Here is a 26560-nt window from a genome sequence, read left to right on the forward strand (position 1 = left end):
TGCTGCGTGCCAGGCAATGCCGCACTCGCAAAGAACGCGGGCACGCGCAATGATCTATCATGAACTCCTTCGAGTGAAAGAGCATAGCCAGGGTAAAACTGTACACAGTCATGAGAGAATTAGGTATCGCGACCAAATGAATAAGACTGACTAGGCTGACCCTGACCAATGTTTCAGGCAGCAGGATCACTCTCGAGACTATTCACCATCAACAACGGTCTAAGACAAGTGATGCCCTATTATAAATCTTTTTTGTTAGCTCTGGAAAAAACAATCTACGATGCTAATATAAATGCGAGAAACATCGTCCTCTTCAAATCCACTCAACTACTGGCATGTCCTGACGATATTGCCATTATAAAAAGCACAACCCGGGATGGACAATTTATCTTCATCAATATCACGGAAAAGGGTGTGTGCTTCAGTTCCGTTATCGTCACACTTACATCAGTGTCGATAACAATTATTATTTTTTCAAGCCTTACACATATTGCTTCAATTCATTCTTTTTTGGTTCGCTTGTTCATCTTAAGGGATTTAACAAAATTAAGCATTTTCAACCCTTCAGTTATCAGAATAATTTAGTTCTTCAAACTTAAATTCAGTTAAAATATAGAAAGCATTATGCATATATTTATCATGACCACATATCTTTATTTCCAGTGCGGTGCTTCGAGAAACGGACAAAAATTATTTATTCCCAAGTGTGCAATATTTTTGAGAAGAAAATGGGCAACTCTGGATCTATTTGCGCAGATCGCAAATCCCAACAATGCTTCGAATCAGTGGATAATAAAGAGTAAGTATAAATCAATAAAAAAACTAGACTATGGTTGCTAGCCACTTAGATAAAATACCGGTGATTTATTTCAATTACTTCAGTAAATTCAAGTTAGACCTATCATAAAAATAAGTGGCTTAAAGGAATTATACATAAGCAAGAAAGTTTGAAAAGTAAACGGTTTTTACCTCCCACCTCACTGCGATCACCTCCCTGCAGAGGTGGGGTTCAAAATCAAACTACATCGTTTTGACATTAAAATAGCCCGGATTTGAGGCTGATTTTTCTATTCCCACATAGCTAAAAATTCGCTTTCTAAACTCCAAGATACTACTGTATCTTTAACTGTTCTACCAAGTCGCCAAGCTTTCAAATGGCCAGTGCATGAAACCACAGTTCTTCACTTACTTCAAACTAATCTTGACGAGTACATTTTCGTTTGCGCGAACTACATGACCATACCATCTAAGATGTCTCTCTTGGGTTCCATTCCATTTTTGGACGAGTTGTTCGAGATCATTTTTGCCATTAGTCGCTAAGAAAACATCATCTGCATAAAGCGTCTTCTTCTTCTTTTTCTTCAGCCTTTGTCCTGTTCACAAGCGGGATCGGCTCGTAGTGATCGGCTTCGCCATTTGGCTCTATCGAATGCCTGATCTGGGTGCAATCTCGAGGCTTTCAAATCCCCATCCAGCGTATCAAGCCACCGTTGCTTAGGTCTGCCTTTTGGTCGTTTACCATCGACTTCGATGTTCAGACCAATCTTTGCAAGTGAATTCTCGTTTGCACGAATTGCATGACCATACCATCGAAGACGCCTCTCTCGCAACTTTTCCACGATCGGTGCAACCCCATAACGATCGCGGATATCCTCATTTCGGATGTGATCTAAACGTGTGACGCCACTAGTCCAACGTAGCATCTTCGTCTCCATTACCGCAAGACGCTGTTCATTGTCTTTTATGGTCGACCAACACTCAGAACCATAGAGAGCGACTGGACGGACGACATTGCGGTAAATTTTAGATTTGAGACGTTCGTTGATACGTCGATCACAAAGGACACCAGTTGTGGAACGCCACTTCATCCAGGTTACGTTAATGCGTGAAGCAATTTCATAACGCAGCTCTCCATTGGCTGATAGCGTTGACCCGAGGTATTTAAATCGCTCAGTTCTGGGCAGATCACTGCCGCTGACAGTGATTGTGCCTGTTTCATGGGGATCGGTAGTCAAAAATTCAGTTTTGTTTAAATTCAATCTGAGACCGTGTTGCATGAGGCGATCATTCCATTTTTGGACAAGTTGCTCGAGATCATTTTTGCTATCAGATGCTAGGAAAACATCATCTGCATAAAGCAGTGTGTAGGGCGCTGGACGTTGGATATCCCGTGTGACGGTGTCCATAACAAGGACAAAGAGGAGTGATGAGAGGGCATTTCCTTGATGAACTCCAACAGAGACACGAAGCGTTTTTGATACACCCGCCATACTTCGAACTTTACTTTTCGGATCGTGGTAGAGCAATTGAACTCAGCGCACGAGTTCTTCTGGCACGAAGTGTTGTCGTAAAGCATACCAGATGAGTTCGTGTGGTACACGGTCAAACGCTTTCTCTAGATCCAGAAAGGCAATGTAAAGAGGGCGATGCTTCTCACGGTGTTTCTCCATGAGTAACCGCGCAGCGTGTATTGCGTCAGTAGTTGTGCAGTTCTTGACAAATCCGGCTTGATTCACGGTTATTTCAACGATTTCGCGAATACGGTTGTCAAGAATGTGTTCAAAAATCTTCATGGTATGGGAAAGTAACCGGATCGGACGGTAATTTGAACATTCTGCTGGGCTACCTTTCTTTTTCCATATTAGAACAGTGGTACTTTCTTGCCAGTCAGATGGTGTTCTTCCTTCCTGAATAACCCGGTTAAAGAATTCACTGAGCCACAGTGTTGGGTCCCAGCTCTTCGCTTTCCAGAGCTCAGATGCGATGTCGTCAGGTCCTGTTGCTTTCCCCGATTTCATTTGTTTTATTGCCTCCTCGACTTCAGTTGCGCTGACTAGTGGAACTGCTCCAAATGTCGGCAATGATTGTGGAAGTGAAGGATGAGCAAATTCTTCAGTTGAAATCTGCTCGAAGTATTCTCGCCATCTATCCGTTGCTGCTCGACGGTTGGTAAGCAAAGTACCGTTCTTGTCATTAACACAACAGAAGTGTTCGATATCCTGTGTGCGTTCATCACGGCTTTTAGCAAGTCGATACAGATCTCCCTCGCCATCCCGAGTGTCCAGTTTATCGTAAAGATTTTTGAAATGGTTTGCTCGGGCGACAGCGGCCGCTTTCTTTGCTTCCCGGTTGGCATTCTTATAAATTTGCCAATTAGCAGGCGTTTTATCGTCGAGAAATTTTTGGTAGAGGCGTTTCTTTTCACGGACCTTCATTTCAACATCATCATTCCAAAGCCAAGTATCTCGGTTGATGTACCGCTTACCCGGCTTGGTGACCCCGAGGGTTGCAGAGGCCGCTTTGTGGATCGTGTCTTTCATTTGGTTCCATGATTCTTCCACATTCGTAATGGTTGGCAATCGTATGAGTGAGACCGTTTCTTCTTTCTTCTCACCAAATCGCCACCATTTAATGTGCGGCGGGCCAGTGCATTCCTCACGCCGTTTTATCGGTGGCTTAATTCGCAGGACAGCAATCAACGGCCGATGTTGAGGTGCGATGGTCTCATAGGGAACGACTTTGCAATCAGTGACAGTGGTAAAATGTTGGCGTCTTAAGAGAATATAGTCGATTTGCGTTTTATTGTTCCCACTATAAAATGTGGGAAGATGAGACAATCGTTTGATGAACCATGTATTCATAAGTACAAGGTCATGGGTGTCCGCAAAATCGATTATACGCTCGCCACCTTCATTGTGCGCTCCGAACCCCTTTCCCCCATGGCACCTGTTACCGTCTGCCTTTTCACCCACATGACCATTAAGGTCGCCGGCAATGATTATGTAATCGTCAGCAGGCACGTGACACTTCTTTCCATCGAGAAGTTGCCAGAAGGCATCTTTCTCGGCATCAGGTCGGCCTGTCTGTGGTGCATACGCGGTGAAGAAATGAATAGTGCGATCAGCTGATATAATGGTGAGCTTCATCAGCCGATCATCAAATCGTTCGACTTCTTTAATGGCATCACGGAAACCCTCTGAGATGACAATGCCAACACCATATTGAGTGTGTGTTCAATGTCGCAGCTTTTGGAACCAGACCATCGGGTTTCTTGCAGAGCGCAGATGTCAATGCACCTTTTCCGAAGGGCTCTTGCGAGTTCCTCCGTCTTTCCAGTTAGGGTACCAACATTTAGCGTGCAGACACGTATTTGTTTTGTTCGTTGTGTGCGGACTAACTTGCTTACGTCCTGACGCCGTCCATGCGTCAAAAACCCTTGCCCATTTCTCGACAGGACCGGGGCCCGTCCTGCCGCGTCGACTGAGGTGGACGCCCTAGCATTTCTCCGAGGCCTGTGACTTAATCCGATCATCATGTTTGTAACGACATTGTATGCATTTTCTTGGTCGACCTGTCGCGGGGCCTGTCACCAAGAGAGATCAGGTAGGATTTAGCATAGTAGAATAACTCCAACTATACTCTATTTATCTCTTTCCCTGATCTCAGCATTTTATTTTTGTTTTACTGAGGATAGTACAGAGTACGTTGCCTCAAACCCTCCTCCTTTACCTGGGCTTGGGACCAGCATACAGCAGCATAATAGCATGGCGGAGTTCTGCATAAAGCATCTGAAGAAATGTAAATTTACCATGACGATCAAGACACATTTTTTCGACTATCCTTCTATTCAATTGTAAGGTTCTTCGGTACGGTTGTTTGCCGTTATCATTATCACACGACAGTTTGACCTCAAGAGAACATCCATATGTACGATGTTTTTGCTGGGTTTTGAAGCTCTTTTTCCATCCGATTATCCATAAATAATTTGTCCGTAGAGACAATATGAATTAACCCTTACTAAACGTTGGAAAAGGGCTAACTAACATACCTACTGAAGGAGAAAACAATATTGGCATATCGTCGAGTCTCACTACTGTTTTACCACATCTCGATCACATATACGCTTTTAACATCAATTCTAGCTACCTGCTGTTACTTTCGAGAATAGTAAATTTCATGACGACTGAATTTTAAGGTTACAAAACCTTGACCGCTTTTTACACGATAGATATGTTCCCAATAAAATCCTGTAAAAAAGATATTAGCTAAATGAAAAATAGCAGACCTAAAAAAATATTAAATAAATTCTTGTTCGAATTCGCTTGAAAATTTATTTTCCGTGCTTACAATATATTAAAATATTAAATATATTATTATAAAAAAAAAATATGAATTGGATAAAAGAAAATAATATCAGAAATTTATTAACATAAAAAAAGTAAAACTAATATAAATATATCAAAATGTTGTTCACGCATACGTTTGCGTATAACTGCAATATCAATGCTGTCACAAAAATTAAATTAAATTAATTAAATTTGACACATTCTGCCCAAATATTTTTCCAACAAGAATTCAGCTAACTTGGTCCATCTTCAATAATTTTTCTTTCTTAAAGAAACTCTTTAAAAAAAAAAAAATTTGCTATCAAACCAGTACTTGCTGGAAATTTAGGTTGTTTTGACTGTGAAATAGTGCTTGAATCAATTTCTTTGACTCTTGAAAAACCGTAGCATATTATCCCAAAGGAAAAGCCCACTTCTCCTTTTTTTTTCAAGTGGTAGACTCCGGGTCCAGACCCCCGGTTCCTTTTTTACCCGACCCGAGAATCAGAAGGCATTGTAGAATCAGTTCTGCCTTTTTCAATGTTCTGTACTTCCCCCAACCCCACCAACCAATGTGATTTTATTTAGATTTACGGAAAGGCCATACCTGAGGCACCAACAATCGATCAAATCAGCAGCACGTTGTGCATTTCTACACACCATTCCGAGATCTCGACCAAAAACAAGGGGTGGCAGGAACCGCCAACTCTCCTCCCATTACGCTCTAAGAAAGTCCCGTTTTAAACGTTTAACGAGCCTCTAATAGTCACGCTAAGAGTTCCGGAATTTTAACCAATCTTCGTTCTTATTGCTTTTACAAGCAGGGTTCAGAATCCGCCTGGTTAATTTCCTGAGTTTTTACTGGATTCACCCTGTAGTCTTCCCTCCTTAGTGGTTGAAGTTCCCTTCTGCGAGCCTTCCTCTTCCGTTTACGGGTAGAATTAGGCTATAGAACCGCGGACGGGTCGTAGTCGGATTTCCAGTTTCTCCGAAAAGTTGCCATAGTTTCTTTTCTTGTTGGCTGCCCAGTAGACACTAAATGCAAGCTTTCCATTCAGTTAAGAAACACTTCTATAGATTTCTTCGTAGGGGACATGAATTTGGTGAGGCCTTCAAAATCCGTGCTTCGGCCGTGAGCTGATTGCTAATAATCGCGAGTGGAAGTCTGTGACTTCTTATCACTTGGAGTGTTAAAATCCTCAGTTTCCATATTCATGTTTTTGGACACGATTAGTGTAGTAGTAAACGACCACAAGTTCCCCCACCACGACAAGGTGGTGTCCGGGGAAGTATGATGACGACTTGGCACTTATTTTTGTTCCAGAACATACAGACTTACTATTTGCAGTTTCATTTTTAAGGTTTTGTGTGAAAGAAAACTATGAAATCCCACATACCCAGTGAGTGCAGAAATTTAGGTGAAGTTTAAAGGGAGGCGCCCTATACATGCAACTCTCCATCTCTCAAGGTCTCGATTAGTACTTTCACAGGTAGCAGCCAGTTATCATGTAAATTGCAAAATGCGCGAGTAGAGAGCCAAAATTTACACATCTAAAGTGAGACAATGTTCATTTTCGGAAACTACTCTAATCTGAAAAGCTCAGGGTCATTTGCTTGTATGAAATCTAGGCCTCAGATATTAAGAAGCAATTTCTCCCCAGCTATATTGTCCTTTGCCGCTATTAGGTGAACCCCTTTTAAGGTTTTGTATGAAACAAAACCTTATTATTAAGGTTTTGTGAAAACAAAACCTTATTAAAGTCGATTTACTCTCCGTCTGTCTATCTGTTCGTCACACGCATTTTGCTCGGAGACTATAACAGCGATTGACACCAAATTTAGTGGGAAGGTGAGCACTGTGAACACTCACGCATACAGTAACTTACATCCTAGTACGTGGAATTTAAGGGGAGTTCCCCATACATACAAAAGGTGTAAATTTTTTTTTCAGCAAATATAGTCATGTAGGGTGTCAAATGAAAGATCTCGGTTGGTACTTTCCGAAGCTGGTCTTAATTTTGAAATTTGTTGGAAAAGCGGGGAGTTCGGGGGTAGACAGTTATGATTTATTTAATTGGGCCATTCACAGAAAATGCCCAACCAAAACACCTAGAAAAAATCAAGGGACTGCCACTATATAGTGAATAGGCTTCAAAATACCCTCCATACCGATATTCCTTCAAATAAAGTTAGTAATAGTATATTACTATAATTTTCAGTAATTGACTGCACAACACAACAATATAGGATATAATATCGAGCTTGATACTACCAAGTTTCGGGGAAATCGCACTTTTACTAACAAAGTTATAATAGGTCAAAGTTGTCACTTCTTTAGAAATTCAAGATTTTGAATGTCAATATCACCCGAAAGTGGATATTCTCACATAATATATGCATATATTACATTCTACGTACCAATGGGACAAATTCACACTGAAATGTCTTTATAAAAGAAATACACAAAACCTTTCATAGCTGAAACGTCCAGCTTCCGGTCTCCCGTCTTGTTTTGTATCTATTTTAGATTCGTAGTGAATCGTATGAAATTAACTATGATCAATAGAGTACTTTACAGAGCAAATTGTTTGTGTAAATGGCTGCCCAAAAAGGTTGCGTACCTTTTGATTTTTTAATTATTCTGCAAGTGCAACTGCCAAGCACTCAAAGTTCCTCCAATAGGGTAACACAAAAACTTTTACACCTGAAACGTCCTGTTTTCCAAGACCAGGTTTCTTGATTTGTTATTAATTCTTCTTAATATTATCGATATACTTGTGGATATGTAATAGGTGTGTTGGATATCGAAACGTTTTTGTAACATTTGGTTCCAATTTAAATTTCTTCTTATATTTTTACTTTACTGAGTTCAGAAAAATATAATAATAATAATCGTTGGCGCAACAATCCATATTGGATCAGGACCTTGAAGTGTGTTATAGCACTTCATTCGAGACTCTAACGGTACACTACAATACACTGTAGAAAGCAATCTGGTCAGCATTGCGCTCGCCCAATTATTACCCTGATTTAACTCAGGTACTCATTCACACCTGAGTGGACTGGTATCCGACGTGCAGTCACGATAACAAATCCCTCTGCCTCCAATGAGATTTCAACCGCGACCTTCCGCTACGACAGCCCAGCGCTGCTCAGACTGCTAGAGCCATCCGGAGAAAAATACAATACCATATTAAATCATATAATTTGTCAGTAGTAGTAGAATGGAAAAAATTCATAAAACATAAAAAAATGCGAAATAATTCTTAAAATATTTAAAATTCGTGTAAATAGAAAGCAATGTTAACTTTTTAACTCCTGTTAAATGAAATTCGTGTAAAAATAATTCATGTCAAAAAACAATACAATATACACAATGCTTCAAAACATCCAGACAAACGGTATACCAGGTGATTCCTCATTCGATTTCTTAACCCTTCAGCTACTACAGACGATTTTTTAAATAATCCATCTTTAAAATACTAAAATCGCAATAGCTCAAAAACAATAATAGCTAGGATATTGAAATAAAAGCCAATTTGTATAAATATAGTGAGCCGTTTGGAAGTGGTAAATTTCCAAACGCAAAAATTGTGTTTTGTGTTGTTTAAACCAATTTTTCTGATTTTTTAACATACATTTTAGAGCTACGATCAAGCTAATTATAGTAGATTTTAGTAATTTAGAGACGACTTCTTTCTAAATTAAAATACCTGTGGCAGCTAAATAGTTAAATAAATTTTTAAAAAAACTTGCTTTTGCTTAGAATTACATACATGATGAAATCACCTGACGTATTGTTTGTCTATTTTAAACCACCCTGTGTAGTACAGAACATATACGAAACTTTTCATATCTAAAACACCGAGCGTCTGATTTCCTACTTGTTTTTATTAAGGTTTTGTGTAAACACAAAATCTTATTAAAATCGGTTTACTGTCTCTTCTCGGAGACGGTTATAGCGATTGACACCAAATTTGGTAGAAAGGTGGGAACTGTGAACGCTCACGCATACAGTGAATTACATCCTTTTACATCGAATTTACATGCAAAAGGGGGGTGTACAATTTTTTTTCATCAAATATAGTCATGTGGGATATCAAATTAAAGGTCTCGATTAGTACTTTTCAAAGCCGATCTTAGTTTTGACATTCATTGGAAGGGTGGGGAGCGCGGGGGGTTGAAAGTGATCACTTCTTTAAGGGGGCCATTCTCAGAAACTACCAAACCGAAAAATCTGAAAAAAATCAGGAGGATGCCACTATATGGGCTCCGAAATACCTTCCATGCGGATATCTGTTTAAATAAAGTTAATAATAGTATATTACTACAATTTTTTGTAATTGGTTAGAAACCCGCCTTAAGTTCATTCTAGTACCATGAAATTTTGCAATGATATAGGCTATAATATAGAGCATGATCTTACCAAGTTTGGTGGAAATCGCACTATTACTAACAAAGTTATAATACCTCAAATTTGTTGTTTCTTTGAAAATTGAAGACTATGAATGTCAATATCACCCGAAAGTGGATACTCTCACATAATATATGGATATATTACATGCTACGTACTAAGAAATACACAAAATCTTTCGTACCTGAAGCGTCCAGCTTCCGGTTTCCCGACTTGTTTGTTCTGTTCTGATAATATTAAAATCTCTCTGGCAACCGCAGATGAGTTCGTCCCAATAATTACTTTCAATTTAGTCTCATCAACTATTAATAAACTCCCCGCGTTAGAAAATGACTGTTTTTTTACGCCGAAATAGTAGTTTTACCTGTCAAATTATCATACCCGTTAAAAAAAACCAATTCGGAACGCTCATTTGTTAATTATAATTGTTTAAAAATTGAATTCTCACAAGGTGGAAAAGAAAACACGGTGCGTCATCGGGCGAGCAATTTGAATATTATCCACTTTGAATATACATCCGGTTTAGTGTTTGTTACTTGTTACTTCTCAAGTAATCAATCAATTTTTAGCAGGAAAGTGGGAAATTTATGCATGAATGGTCACTTTACGTTTCGGCAGTAATGGTAACAGGCTATATAGCAAACTCTAACATTTTGACTTGAACAGCGATAACACGTACGTTTCTGAAAGATTCACGGGCGCAAAAAAAAATTGGCTATGTATCCGTTCCCCAATGTTGTGCAATCAACGCTGATATTCGGATATTCAGGCTGCTCATTTAGAAAATGGGTATTATTTAGATTATTCATTAACTACCGGCACAAAGAGAACTTTTCAATATTCTTGCCTTCTCACAGTTGAAAATATTCCATGAGACTTCTAAGCACTCTGGAGGTTTCTGCTAACTTATCGGTAATAACTTTGCGGAAACAAAACATTTCTTCAACTATAAACATTTTCTCAAATGCATTCCGTTCCACGTTTACGCCCGTAACCACCCCCGTGAATTCCACACTGAATCCCTAAATCACTAAGAAAAATCTGTCGCCACAACGCTCTATTACACCACATTACCATCATCTGCTTAGTCGTCAATCTTCCGTAAATGCAGTGGATGAAGTTCAAGTTCAATTCTGCAGCTTCAGAAAGATCACGCAACATGGTCTAATGATCACAGCCACTATCAAGAAATTTCACGAGACCTAGTAGAACCTTGGACTGTTTTTCTTAAATAAACAGCATAAATATTCCAAACCACCACATTTGCAATATGCACGATTAATTAGAAAGTGAAATTATAGTATCTGTAGACTTTAGTAGGCTGATCTGACCTCCAGGTTCGAGGAGACCAGGCGCGTGTATGGTCGGTTGAAGTATATCTGCCTCTCTGGTACACAGCATGGACCGTGATTGCTATGACTATCAGCTGAGAATGACCTGAAGGAAAACCTTCCGGCTGAAAACAATTTATTTTGTTGACAATTTAACTGTCGCAAAAGAAAAAAACTAATATTAAGTCTAAGGTCCTCCCTTCTATTCGTACATACTTTTAAATGTGTGTTTGCCATTATCACGCCACTTTGATCGCTAAGTGGCTCACTCGAGCAAGACGATCTCAGCTGATCATACTTAGTGGGTTCTTACGAAACCGGTAGGAATTCAAAGTAAATTGTATGCATTTATTCACAAGCTTTAATCACTGATATTGATAATATGGTTTTGCATTACTTCATAATTGACTCTATAATTGGAAAAATCATATAAGTTAACTTGATTTCGAATGAACTATTTATCCTAATATTATTCTTATTGAAAAAGAGCACGGCATAATAGCAACCTTTTGAGTGCTCCGCAATAATGAAAAAAACTTTCAACCATCAAAACTGATTTGAAGATGTTTTCGCCTGCAACTTGTAATAATACCAGACCCAGAAACGATTCTCAGGCTGTACTCGTTTAAGGCATTAAACAATTTTCCAACCCAAACCTCATCTCAGTCTTTAAGGGTAAAAGCAATCTCAACTGAATTCTGGTACATATTAACTCTCACGTGAGCAATCGATGATTTGATTTTTCTAATAAGTGAAGAATGGGCTTAAATTACTTAATTCAAATATAACCACGTGGACTATTAAATAAAACGCGTGGCTTAGTATTTGTTGAATCAAATTTCACGGTCAGAAATAAAAAAAGACAAAATTTAAATTAACGCCCATGTTTCTTTTACGGTTAATATATAAGTTAAGAAAAGAACTAGGTGTTTTTGCTTATACTGTAAATATTTTTATTTTCCTTCCGCACACAATTGTTTCAGAGACCACCACGTACAGGCACGTACCTGGATTAGGTACTAGCACTGACGAAGGAGGCACGTGGTCTCCGAAATAATTATGAAAATAAAAATATTTACAGTATAAGGAAAATCACCTAGTTCTTTTCTTAACATCTTAACTTTTCTTTCTTTTCTTAACTTAAAGATAAAATCTCGTAGAGTGCATGCAAGCGACACGTGCTCCCTAGTGTCATCAAAGAATTAGCGTTTGTCACTGTTACGGGCTATCAATATAGTTCAAGCCACGCCGAAATATTTTCAGGTCGTTCAGCTGCCAAACTGTGAATTTACTCATGTCTGATTTAGTCAATGCACACTACTGTGTTAATTCATTGCAGTGAGAGGCTTTTCATCATCATTAGCAGGCCAACATCCCGAAGCCAAAGGAACAAGGCAAAAGTTTGAATCGCAAAATCGCTACTTCATCCAATTTGCGCTGGTATGCAAAATAATTCCATGATATAATGCATTATTATCTGAGAGTACTGATCCAAAGTATTTCACGCGACTGGTTCACTAGACCAGACTTCACCTATCTAGCCGAGATAACATATCTTCCAGCAAACAGATATCGAGCAGAAATCTTTTATTTTCAGGTTTAGCTGGAATTTAGTTCTTTCACCCAAATTTAACGGAACACCAAATTTATTACTTTTGTCCGTTTCATAGTATTCAATTCCGTCTAGTTCCTTGCTTGGAGGTAATCTTACTACATTCTTGCGTCACCGCACTGGTCAGATACTTGTGATTGTTTCTATTACAAAGCCACTGCAAGCCAGTTATCGATTTGAGCGCCTCCCCAGTTATTGTCGTCAGGTCCATGTTCATTTTCAATTCTTGTCTAAGACTTTTCTTTCGCCCGCTGACCTTAAACAGTGTAAGATTTTCTATATTCCGCTCGGACCGTTCCCTAATGTTGGAAATGAGCCAGATGGGCTCATGATAATCATCTTCCGTCAGGCAATCAACGTAAACCAGCAAGTGGCAACATAAAGCCGATATCCAGATGACTAATTGAGTTTAGGAAGCAACTCCAACATCTACTTTTCCCACTGGACAGTAGACAGTGAATAAATAAGACTTAGTCTTTACTGACAGCTTCATAGCTAAGTCACGAAAACCACCCAACCTAGGACCTTATAGTTGTCGACACTGCTGCATATTTTCCGAGCTCTTTTTTAAGGTTTTGTGTAAACACAAAACCTTATTAAAATCGGTTTACCGTCTGTCTGTCTGTCTGTCTGTCCGTCTGTCTGTCTGTGTGTCTGTCTGTCCGTCACATGCATTTTTCTCGGAGACGGTTATAGCGATTGACACTAAATTTGGTAGAAAGGTGGGAACTGTGAACGCTCGCACATGCAGTGAGTTACATCCTCTTACGTTGAATTTAAGGGGGGTCCCCATACATGCAAAAGGGGAGTGTAAAATTTTCTTTCATCAAATATAGTCATGTGGGGTATCAAATTAAAGGTCTCGATTAGTACTTTTCGAAGCCGCTCTTAGTTTTGACATTTCTTGGAAACGTGGGGAGTGCGGGGGGTTGAAAGTGATCATTTCTTTAAGGAGGCCATTCTCAGAAACTACCAAACCGAAAAATCTGAAAAAAATCAGAAGGTTGCCACTATATGGTGCCTTGGCTCCGAAATACCTTTCATACCGATATCTGTTCAAAGAAAGTTAATAATAGCATATTACTATAATTTTTTGTAATTGGCTGGAAACCCCCCTTAAATTTATCCTAGCGGCACGAAATTCTGCAGTGATGTAGGCTATAATGGAGAGCATGATCATCAAACATCAAGTTTGATGGAAATCGCACTATTACTAACAAATTTATAATACGTCGAAATTTTTGCTTCTTTGAAAATTGAAGACTATCAATGTCAATATCACCCGAAAGTGGACATATGCATATATTACGTGCTACGTACTAAGAAATACACAAAACCTTTCGTACCTGAAGCGTCCAGCTTCCGGTTTCCCGACTTGTTTGATTATTCGAAACGTCTATTATTTATTATGGAACAACCATTTACTTTTGATTTCTTGCATTCAAGAAATAGAAAAATTTTGACTTTCAATAAAACTGATTATGAAAACCAGTACACCAAATGCTGTACAAATGATAAGCCTACAGGAGCACAAAGCATAAAGACGAACACAAACATCCATGGCCAACAAAAATAGGAACCCGAGCGATTAGGTCGAAGGGCTGACGATCAAAACTCGACCATCACTGCCTCACTATAACCTTTACATCTCCTTTCAATCTTCGTTACCGACTTCCCCACTGACCCCGTGTAAAGTTTTTTTGACCAACATTCATTCATTCATTCATTTTTGCACCAAAAGTTGGGTTGCACCTTCTGGGAATAGCAACATCCCATAGCCCTTCGGAAATAACATATACCTATACCCAGTATCCTGCGAAAGCTCTTTTTGGAGCTCTATTCTTCCTGTAAGTATATGTCACTAAAGTGCAGCGCGTTTTTCCTAACGTGGCGATCACTACGCACCCCAGGCAAGAAGATTATACATAGCAGGACCACTTCGAGATTCAAGTGGGTAGAAAAACGTTTGAATAGTTGAGGGTAGGTAAGTGTGTGGTTGTAATCGACGTGCGAACTACGTTTAGCGCATCCTTTACATATATCGGTATATCTCTGCCATCTAAAATAATCGACATATATGTTACTATATGGTTTTTCTATGCATCCATGTGACAAGTTATAAACAGCAATGAAATTTGTTAAAGTGGCGTGATATTGCTAGATTGTATTTGGGAATTGTCGGCTACAAGCATACATATATATATGTAAGTATTTTTAATGGGCATTCCACTTGACATGTGATATTGGCATCAACTTGTCATTTAAGAAACGTGCGTGAGTCCGACGTTCTAGTGGAACACACCACTACCCTTTGGTTGTTTGGCTGGACCTTTCAGAAGCCCAAGCGTCAAAATCTGCCGCAATGGTCCTCAGCTCAGAGCGCCTAGCATCTGCTGTTTCGGAAAGTGCAATTTGCATTAAAGACTTTCCCGTAATCCCAGTATCTACTGTATCTTCTGTATGCCAAGGGTCCACCACATCCTTCCCTCTGCAAAACATGTAATTTAGTTCAGCTCTGCTGATATGATCTTTCGCTATATATTTACTGCACTGTTTCGATCTGTCATTCGCACTGAAACATATTGCGGCTATATGACCGAAGACATTGGGTCTGTAACAAGCCATTTTTAATCATTATATAAGCACTTACAGGCAACCATACTAGGATCCACAGGGACATTGGAACTAATGACAATAATACCTGTTTCGAAAGGCACTAATTTGATACCCAACTTGGCTATATTCGGCGAAATTTTCAACGTGGAACAATGAAATTCACCGCATTTGTTTGGATTTACATTTCCAACTTTGCGGCAAATTTTGTGACGACAGATGTAGCCGTTCCTGAGAAAAGTGCGTATGGTAGACAGGCAGATAGTGAAATTATTTTAATAAGGTAATAACGTTAATAAGTTTTGATGAAATAAAAAGGACATAAAAAGCATGGAGCGATCAAAGCAGGAATAATCCGCGGCACATTATATCCTTAACTGATGCTCATTTCGCCTATGATAAGAGTGGGTTAATATGGCTTAGTGAAAAATGTAAAAATTGAATATAAGAACTAAAATTTGCATTTGATCGCATCTGTTGTATTGCCGAAAAAGAATAAGATAAGGGAAACGCCGAACGCTATAATCCCTTCGAGTCAAAGCTCTGGACACAAAATAATTTTGATTGCGGTCCTGCTGTCCTGCTGAAAAATGTTGCAATGCGGTTTTTAAGGTTTTGTGTAAAACAAAATCTTATTAAAATCCATTCACTGTCTGTCTGTTTGTCACACGCACTTTTCTCCAAAATGGCTAAATCGGTCCGAACGAAACTATGAAATCGCACGCATACAGACATAAATTTAGGTGGAGTTTAATTGAATAATTGACATTCGAACGGAATATTAAACATCCATTCATGAAAAATCTATTTCTCCCTAGCCATTTTAAAATTTTGTGTAAACATAAAACCTTATGAGAATCGAGTCGATGTCTGTCTGTCTGCTTGTCACACCCGATTTATTGTCATGAAAATTGGTAAGAGCATGTAATCTGTTGTTCCCTTTACATGCAGCAAGTGGCGCCATTTTGTCTTAAGTGTAAAGGGGGCTCCCCATACATGTGAACGGAGGATGCAAATTTCTCCATTGGCTGATAACATTGACCAGAGATATTTAAATCGCTCAGTTCTAAGCAGGTCACTGCCATTGACAGAACTTAGCGATTTAAATATCTCCAGCCAATGCTATCAGCCAATGGAGAACTGCGTTATGCTCCTCACATAGGTTAACACAAAGCTTTTTATACGTGAAGCGTCAAGCTTGCGGTTTCCCAACTTGTTTATAAGATTATGAAAGATTTTATTTAGTCTGGTTGAGTTAGAGTTGTCAGTTTCTCCTTGAGGAGATTTGGTAGTGGTAAGGCTTAGAAGATTATTAACTGCCTTAACAAAAACTGTCGGTGCACTTAATCCACGAAACATTCAGAAGGTCCTTCTCTTCTCAATGATCATAGAGAGTAACTCATAACTCTCATAACCTTCTGCTGGGGAGCCCAAGTTAAAAAAAATTAGAAGCAGCCGTAGATAATCAAACTCCTTAGAACTTAAAAAAAGTAATTGATCAAATGAAAATGTAAAATAATCACCTTGACAACTAATGTACGAATTCTGAAATATGGATTTGGATTAGTTGTGAAACATCGCGCCAAATACAGTTGGTTTAATATGGTTTAAATCCTAATTCTTCTTTTTCTTTAGCCTTTGTTCCGCTCAAAAGCAGGGTCGGCTCGTCGTGATCGGTTGCGCCATTTTGTTCTGTCATTTGCTTGATCTGGACGCAGTCGCAGGGCTACCAAGCGTATCAAGCCATCGTTGTTTCGGCTGGCTTTTTTATCGTTTACCATTGACTTCAGACTAATTTCGGCAAGTGAAGTGGTTTCCGAAACAATTGTATGCGGGGGAAAAAATAAAAATATTTACAGGATAAGGAAAAACACCTAGTTGTTTTCTCAACTTGTCTTTTATAGTCCGCCAATATTCAGAAGTAGATGGCTCACTAGATTCAAATTCAATCTGAGACTGTGATCATTCCATTTTTGGATGAGTTGTTCGAAATCATTTTTGCTATTAGGCGCAGGACGTTGGATGTCTCGTGTTACAATGTCGATAACATGAACAACGAGGAGTGGTGAGAGGGCGCTTCTTTGATGAACACCAACAGAGACACGAAATTTACCAATTGGCAAGCGTTGTACCGTCGAGAAACTTATGGTAGACGCGTTTCTATTTAGGGACCTTCATTAGAACATCGTCATTCCGAAACAAGTGTCTCGGTTGATGAACCGCCTGACTGGCTTGGCAGTCCCGAGTGTTGCGTAGGCCGCTTTGTGTATCGTGCCTTTAACTTGTTTCCACGATTCTTCCACATTCGTAATGGTTGGTGATCGCATAAGTGAGATAATTTCTTCTTTCTTTCCACGAAATCACCATCATTTAATGCCCAGCGGGCTAGTGCGTTCTCCATGCTGTTTTATTTGTGGCTTGATTCACAAGGCGGCAACAGGCGATTTTGAGGTGCGATGGTCTCATAGGAAACGGCCATGCAGTCAGTGACGGTGGTAAAATATCGGCGCCTTATGGGAATACATTAAATTTGTTTTACTGTTCCCCTATAAAATCTAGGAAGATGACACATTCGCTTGATGAACCATATATTCACAAGTACAAGATCATGAGTGCCCGCAGAATCGTCGGCATCATTACTGCGTGCTCCAAACACTTTTCCCCCACGGCACCTGTTTGCCGTCTGCCTTTTCTTCCACATGACCATTAAAGTCGCTTGTAATGATGATGTAGTTTTGTCATTCCATTTATTACTTATGAAAGGAAACTTCATTATAAACTTTTATCAATTATTGGAAATCAATTTTAAAACAATGTCATTTTTGTATTTTTTATTTAAAACCAGAAAATCTGATCTCAACTATTTTTCACCCAATACTAATGAAATCAGTCATTAGTATCCTCCCCGAAACCTCAGCTCCGAATACAAAATTCTTTAACCTAAACACGGAGACGCTCTTGGGCCTGTCGCCGACATCAAACTTAAAGAAGTGCTCCCCTCTGTTCAGCACTTCATATGGTGGCTGCAAGGGCCTCCGGAAAACATCCACGCGAATCAAGATGTGTGTGCAGACATTCAAGTCGTTGCGGGTGTTAGCCCTCATCGAAGAATGACGGGATGGCGGGAGTGATGTAAATATTACCACGGGGTCCCGCCACAAAAACTCAGTGGTGGAAAGGGCCTACCTGGTATCTAACACGCTGGGGTGTCTCAAATTCTCCCCGTATACCAAACCCGGCGGAACTGGTGGCAAATTCTTCACGATGGACTGTCCGTAGGCCAAGTAAAAGGAAAGGCAGGACTTGCAACCAGGAAAGTCATCATGTCGTCATAATGTCGATGTCGTATGAAAACACTTTATAGACCGAGGTAATGAGCCTACCTCTTTTTATACGTGCCTAGTGACTTTACACTGGCACGCGATGCACTGTCTGGGCCAGGAGTTAACATCCTTATTCACTGATATCTACTAGTGGCAAGCCGATTGGTTGTCCGAATGCATGGCTGCGTAAGATCGTGCACTACATGGAATACTTCCTTGCGAAAAGCGGCGGGAATATACGGCCTAGATCCATTTCAAAGGTCTCGCAGACCATTTCGGAGGTTAAGCCGAAAAGTGGAAACTCTCGTAATTTGTATTTGGAGTTGTCCCTGAGGCTCTGAGACACTGCATTATCCTTCTGTGCCTTCTGTTGCCGAAAAATCGACCTTGGTAGGGATTTTAACCTCTGGAGCGCGTGACAAAGCATCTGCAACCACATTATCCTTGCAAACACATGTTGGAAGTCCGAAGTAAACTGCCTTATGAAGCTCAGGTGCCGGAGTTGGCGAGGGGATGCTTTGTCGTGAACATTATGAACGGCCTGCCTTCTAGGAAGTATCGGAAGTACTTTGTTGTCATGTGCACGCTAATAGCTTATGATCATAGGCGCTGTAGTTCTGTTGAGCTGCATTCAAGCTCAACGGCGGCCAGATTTGGTTCACTTTTTGGTGAAAGGCAGCACCTACCACGATGTCTGAGGCATCGACGAATACGGCTAAGTGCGCATTTAACTGAGGAAATGACACGAGTGTAGCGTCAGCCAGCTGTCATTTGCCCAGCTCAACGGCCGCTATGGAGCACGCAATCACGCGTGAGTCTTGGTAGTCTTGGGTCCAGAGAAGTAGGCATTGAGGATCGCTGATGTTGTGCGGCTTTGGGCAACAAACGACTATAGAAATTCAACGTGCCCAAAAACCTTCGCAGATCCTTGCCCGTCTTAAGTTTTGAGAAGTCTATAATGTCCTAAACCTTGTCTGGATCTGCTTGAATTCGTGCAAGGGAAATCATGTGGCCAAAAAACTTTACCTGCTCTTGAAAGGGTTTGCACTTTTCAACGTTAAGGAGACGTTGAAAAATGCAATCGAGGCGACCAGAACATCATCCAAGTACACAAAACAAAAATTAAAATTTCCCAAATCAGAGTGGATGAACCTTTGAAAAGTTTCCGTGCATTGCACAGATCAAAAAGCATTCGTGTGAACTTGTCCGAAGGGTGTGCATATTGCCGTTTTCAGAATATCTTCTGCAGCTACAAGAATTTAATGGTACACTTTGGCTAATCCAAGATCGTGAAAACACGGCAGTTAGCGAGATTGTGCGCAAAGTTGTGGATGAGTGGTATAGGATAGCGGAATGATCTGAGCATGAGCGGACGTCTGTAATCGCCACATTATCTCCAATTGCTGTTGGACTTTGAGACCATGTATAGTGGAGAAGACCAGCATCTATTTGATGGTCTGCAAATAACATGCTTTAAAATTCTTTCTTAGCAATAGTGTGCTTTTGAGGTGGCAATAGACTTACCTTCAAAAGTTATAAAGATACATCGTGCTTAGCTGGCTGCAAGAGACTACTTTCGCTAGTTATGTTAGATACAGTATCTTTGAAGAAGCGCACGAATGCGAGGGTAGACTAGCTCTTCAAAAATGACTGGAAGACTGGCAGTAGAGCACCCGGCAAGTTTTCCTGAAGACCTGAGTGAAGTTAGGGGATCTATAAGAGACCTAGTCTGCAAATCCACTAGCAATCCATAGTGGCCTAGAAAGACTGCGCTTAATATGGGATTACTGAGTTTGAGTTGATGCGGAATCAGTTCCGCAAAACGGGAAACTGAGATATCTGCGCCTGTGTCGACCAGCTAATAGCGCCTACTCAAAGGATCAAATATTGTTAAGCCGCTGCCGGAGCTCCCAGAGAGTTTAGTTTTTTGAAGCCGTGAACGAGCACAGGCTGACACATTTCTATACTATGTCGGCAAAGGTATGGTGCTACCAGCAAATTGCAGGACTTGTTGAAGACCCCGACGCACGACTACCCGGTCGCCCATTTCCGTTGACGGACCTCGAACGAGTTCGGGACCTACCACCCGAACGCAAAACTGCAACTGTTGCCGCTAATTTGGAGACGCAATCACAGCAACTTCAGAAGCTAAACCCCAACTTATCCCCGTCCAGCTGCTTCTTCTCACGCAGCAGTTGACTTGGGAAGCGGTCGCCTAAGGTGAGCTCCATCAGCAAGTGATTAAGCTTTGCTGACCCACTTACCGACAGTCGCTTGATGAGGGTGACCTTTAACTTCGTTGTGTAGGAACACTCCTTCAGAACGTCGGCGGCGAGTCCAGTCGACTCCCCGTCCAGGCCGACGAGCGCGTGATTAAATCTTTCGGCATCAGCAGTGATGCCCGCCGGGGCGAACTGTGCCTCCAACTGCCGGAACCAGGCTTCCGGGTTACGTTGCCAAAATGATGGCACTCGTACTGCCACTACGGCCACAGGGAGTGCGGAGGCGCCGAAGACGTTTGCCGCGCTGTTATTAATTGACATTCGTAAAAAAACACACGAATCACCTAGAAAAGAAAAATGAGGAGCCGTCCGAACCCCACTACGAACGAAAAACACAATCACAGAAGCGGAACTCACACCCGGAGCGGAATTATTCAACCCCCACTGCCGACACCGAAATGAAAACCAGAAGAACCAACGGGGCAACAGAGGTACAGTCTGCCCAACTTGTTGGTTCCAAAACTCAAATCTTAAAATAATCAAATATTTAAAATAATCAAATATGTTAATCTATAAACAGTAGTAGTGACGAGCGCTGCACAACAGTACCTTTTCTATACTCAAATAACCTACGGGAATCTGCCTGTTGGTGCTGTTGGTGACGAAACGATGCAAGCATGCAATACCACTTCGCCTAGCATGAACGGCCAGATGAACACACTGGAATTTGCCGGATGTCGACAACGCTGATGCTTGCTGCTCCTGGAGCTACTGTTGCTGCGGTTGTTATCTTTGTGATAATGTAAACCAAATATTGTAGAAGCACTTCGAATGCCTCGAAACCCTTATTAGCATGCCCTAAATGGAAATCTACAAATACCTTGAATGACCTAACTTGCGGTTGCTGTTGTTTCTGTTTATATATTTGTGTTGTTAGAACACACCTATGTTGGATTCACCACCATATGTAGAGCACCTCCGCTATTGTTGCTGTGGGTGGTGAAGATACCGCTGATGTTGAAGTTGTGTTTGCTGTTGATGATGCACTCGTGGTAGTTTCTATGCCATCGATGATCCCACTTTCTCACTATTTGTATTGGCTGAATGTTGCTAACTAGGGGTCACCAATTGTGGGGTTCACAATTAAAGTGCGGCTATTTCGTCCAATAAATTTAAATTATTTATTACTTATAAAAGAATATACCATTATAAACATTAATGACTAATGACAACTTAATTTAAGAACATTTATCAATTATTAGAAATCAGTTATAAAACAATGTCATTTTTGTATTTTTTATTCAAAATTAGAAAAACTTATCTCAACTCTCACTAATGGCTGAGTTTTCTCTAATCGATTACTCTCCCAGCCTCGTGACTTTTACCTCGCTACCCACAGGTAGGCGAGCGGGTGAGTTTCACTCCGTGGTGAATTGAGTCACTCCCGTGCGGAGACTGGGTACCCTTGCTAATTAGCTTGTGCCTCCACAGTCTTCAACAAACACGTCGCAGGTCTTTGCATCGTGAAGTGGCTATCCCCGGCATCAGGTTTTTACGATGCGTATCATCATCATCATCATCAACAGCGCAACAACTCGTCTTCTTTTTCTAGCATAGATATTGCCCTTATAGACTTTCCGGGCTGGATCATCCTCATCCATATGGATTAAGTGACCCGCCCACCGTAACCTATTGAGTTGGATTTTATCCACAACCTGACAGTCATGGTATCGCTCATAGATTTCGTCATTATGTACGGAATCGTCCATCCTCATGTAGGGGGCCAAAAATTCTTCGAAAGATTCTTCTCTCCAAAGCGGCAAGAGTTCGAAATTCTTCTTGCTAAGAACCCAAGTCTCCGAGGAATACATGAGGACTGGCAAGATCAAGTCTTGGACAGTAAGAGCTTTGACCCTATGGTGAGACGTTTCGGGCGGAACAGTTTTTGTAAATAAGCTCTGTTGGCTGACAACAACCGTGCGCTAACTTTATCATCGTAGCTGTTATCGTTTTTGGTGCGTATATAGTGAAGAAGTGGATAGTTCGATCAGCTGATATAATGTTCACCTTCATCAGCCGGCCATCAAACCGTTCGACTTCTTTAATGGTATAACGAACACACTCAGAAATCGCAATGACAACACCGTAATGAGTTTTGGGCTACCTAAGTGGAGGAGTTTATTGCCATTTTTACCGCGTTCGCGTTCTTTGTCATAGCTTCTGGCCCCAGACCATCGAGTTCCATGTAGAGCGCCTTTTCCGAAGAGCTCTTGCGAGTTCCTCGGTCTTTCCAGTGGGGATGCCAATATTTAACGTGCAGACACGTATTTGTTTAGTTCGGACTAATTTACTTAAGGCACTTCTGGGTCCACCCCCGGGCTTATTGACATGGGCGCGTCGAAACTCATACGGGAACTCCTATAAGCATTACGGCCTTCGATGACGAGCAGCAATCTATTGTAGATAACTCTCTAGATCATGTTCATGTATCCTTCAATTATTAATAAAGTTATAGTACATGCCCCTTTCGCGCCAAATTGCTACTACAAACTATGTACAGGGTGCAGCAGCATAACTTCCTTTTTTCAAAACTCAATAAAAACTATTGTATGCATCGGAAAATATTTATTTATTTTTTATAATGTAGGTACATGTCTAAAGTTTTTATTTACATTGTTTTAAAGATCAAATCTGTTAGGTGACGTCTCCCATTCTCCATACATTGCGTAAACCGATTTCTGGCGTTTGTCATGACTCTTGTTAGCATAGCAGGTGTTATGTTGGCAATTTCTTCTTGGATGTTGGTCTTCAAATCTTGTAGGGTTCTTGGACGGTTCACATAAACACGGGATTTCAAAAAACCCCATAGAAAAAAAATCACAAGGGGACAGATCGGGAGAGCGCCCATTCCAAATCGCCTCTAATTGAGATAAGGCGCTCTGGAAAGTGTTCCCTCAAAACAGCCATCGATGCTCTTGAAGTGTGTGCTGTTGCACCGTCTTGTTGGAACCAAGTGTCCCCCAAATCCAAATTTTCTAGCCGTGGGAAAAAAAAATTCTGTAGCATGTTTACATACCGGTCCGAATTCACTGTCACTGTAACCTCATTTTCCTCAAAAAACCAGGGACCAATAATTCCAGCTGAGGAAATTGCACACCACACTGTGACTTTGGGTGAATGCAAAGGCTTTTGATGCAATTCTCGAGGGTTCGTGTCAGCCCAGTAGCGCATGTTTTGTTTGTTAACCGACCCACACAAATGAAAATGGGCTTCATCGCTAAAAAAAACAATAGCACCCTCGGGAACGACATCAGAAGAAGCTCACACGCGTTCATCCGAGAATTGAAGTCACGTTCTGAAAGTTCATGCACTATCGCCATCTTATAGGGATGAAAATGAAGATCATCACGAAGAATTCTTCTCACAGAACGATCGGATAGTCCAAGGGCAGATGCGTGTTTGCGCGCAGAACGCCGTGGCGATCGCAACATTGACGCTCTCACTGCTTCAATGTTCTCAGGTGATCTAACGGGCTGAGGGACTCCAGTTCTTCCTTTTGTCGCACTTGCAGTTTGTCTGAATGTAGTGACCCATGTAACAATTGATTTGCGGTCTGGGACGGGAGCCAACGGGGCTAAATTAAAGCGATTCCGAAATGCACGCTGTGTTGCAATAACCGAACATCCGCTTGAAAAGTAAACCTCAACGGCAAAGGCACGCTCCTCACTATTCCAACGCATGATGGCGACTGAACCATGTCAAAACAAAACTTTACAGTATCCCCTCTTGAACGAGACCACTAGTGCTCCGCTATGACATCAACTAACTGAGTGACGCGCATTTTAAAAAAGGAAGTTATGCTGCCGCACCCTGTATAAACGGAACCATCGTGTACTCAAATAGTCTTACATAAAAAGGTCTCTAAAACCTGAGTGCCTTACATATGATTTCCGACTTCCTTTTTTATTAAAATCGATGTACTGTCTGTCTGTCTGTCTGTCTGTCTGCCCGTCACACGCATTTTTCTCGGAAACGGTTATAGCGATTGACACCAAATTTGGTAGAAAGGTGGGAACTGTGAACGCTCACGCATACAGTGAATTACATCCTTTTACGTCGAATTTAAAAGGGGTCCCCATACATGCAAAAGGGGGGTGTAAAATTTTTTTTCATCAAATATAGTCATGTGGGGTATCAAATTAAAGGTCTCGATTAGTATTTTTCAAAGCCAAGTTTTGACATTCGTTGGAAGGGTGGGGAGCGCGGGGGGTTGAAAGTGATCACTTCTTTAAGGGGGCCATTCTCAGAAACTACCAAGCCGAAAAATCTGAAAAAAATCAGGAGGCTACCACTATATGGTGCCTGGGCTCCAAAATACCATGCCGATATCTATTTAAATAAAGTTAGTAATAGTATATTACTACAATTTTTTGTAATTGGTTAGAAACCCCCCTTAAGTTCATCCTAGTACCATGCAATTTTGCATTGATATAGGCTATGTGTGTGTATGGTGGGAGAGAAGCCACAGCTTCTGAGCACTCAGGCCGTGTTGGCCCATTGTACTCGCTGATATAGGCTATAATATAGAGCATCATCTTACCAAGTTTGGTTGAAATCGCACTATTACTAACAAAGTTATAATACCTCAAATTTGTTGCTTCTTTGAAAATTGAAGACTATGAATGTCAATATCACCCGAAAGTGGATACTCTCACATAATATATGGATATATTACGTGCTACGTACTAAGAAATACACAAACCTTTTCGTACCTGAAGCGTCCAGCTTCCGGTTTCCCGACTTGTTTTTTTTATTTTTCCGACTACTGGTACTAGTAATTTAATCCATAAACCAGAAAATCATTAAAAATAACTTCTTAACTGTAGTGATATAGGTACTATGAACAAAAAAGAGAGTTCTTACGGTTACAATTTCGGAAAGTTGCCTCTAATTTTGAATATCGTTCATGAAAGGCTCAATCAGCTAATCTAACAATGGCCTGAAAAAAATTTTTTCCTCTTTATTATTTTAAATAAAACGCCTTTGGCACAAAATACCGTAGTGGAACGTATTACGTATGTGTTCTAAGTAATGGATTTTTTTTCTAATGCTTATTTTTATTTACACTTTGTAATCAGGAAACTAATGATAATCACAATATTTACGAAAAAAAGTTAAAATGCGTTTCGAAATAATCTACATATGAAGCTAATAATAATATTATTACATTTTATTTTGCAACTTTTTTGGTCTCCTATTTTCCATTGGGGATTCAGAGCGACTACATAATTGGCAATGATCTTTTCCTGTTCTATTGACCCCTTTGCGCAATATGTACTAACGGAACCTATCACCACGTTTATTGAATACTGCGCAACAATATTTTGGTGTAAAAAATGCAAGTCCAAGAAAATGAATGTGAACGGGCATGCTACATACCACTCCTTTCTTTATAAGCTACAAAAAGTTGTCGGTTAATTTCATACAGTTGCCGGTAGATATCTAGAAAAGAGGTCCATGATATGTCTTCTGCTTTATTGCCAGCCTTACTCTAACTGTGTGTGTCCAGATAGCTGAGTAGTTATAGCACAAAGCTATCGTACGGAAGGTCGCGGTGCAAATCTGACAGATGGCAGTGGGATTTGTATCGTGATTTGACGTCGGATACCAGTCGACTCAGCTGTGAATGAGTACCTGAGTCAAATCACGATAATAATCTTGGACGAGCGCAATGCTGACCACATTGCCTCCTGCAGCGTTCTATAATACTGTAGTGTACCGTTACGGTCTTGAATGAAATGCCCTAACACACTTCAAGACCCTGATCCAATATGGATTGTTGCGCCAAAGATTATTATTATTATTACTCTAACTAGTGTTTATCCAATTCGCCGCAGTTATACTTGCTAAAATTGTAAACTGGGAACAAGCTTCTCATAA

The 26560-nt window shown here is 40.5% G+C and overlaps 1 protein-coding gene across 1 annotated transcript in view; it reads left to right on the forward strand.

Moving 5' to 3' along the window:
• The window catches only part of LOC119651406 (NADP-dependent malic enzyme), a 74386-nt gene that overhangs the window by 17796 nt on the left and 30030 nt on the right, over positions 1-26560 (forward strand). The window contains exon 2 of the mRNA XM_038054995.1: positions 664-799. Within this exon, the coding sequence (XP_037910923.1) occupies positions 664-799 (136 nt within the window). The remainder of the gene's footprint in view (positions 1-663; positions 800-26560) is intronic.

The sequence above is a fragment of the Hermetia illucens genome, chromosome 3, assembly GCF_905115235.1.
Source record: "Hermetia illucens chromosome 3, iHerIll2.2.curated.20191125, whole genome shotgun sequence".
Taxonomy (NCBI): domain Eukaryota; kingdom Metazoa; phylum Arthropoda; class Insecta; order Diptera; family Stratiomyidae; genus Hermetia; species Hermetia illucens.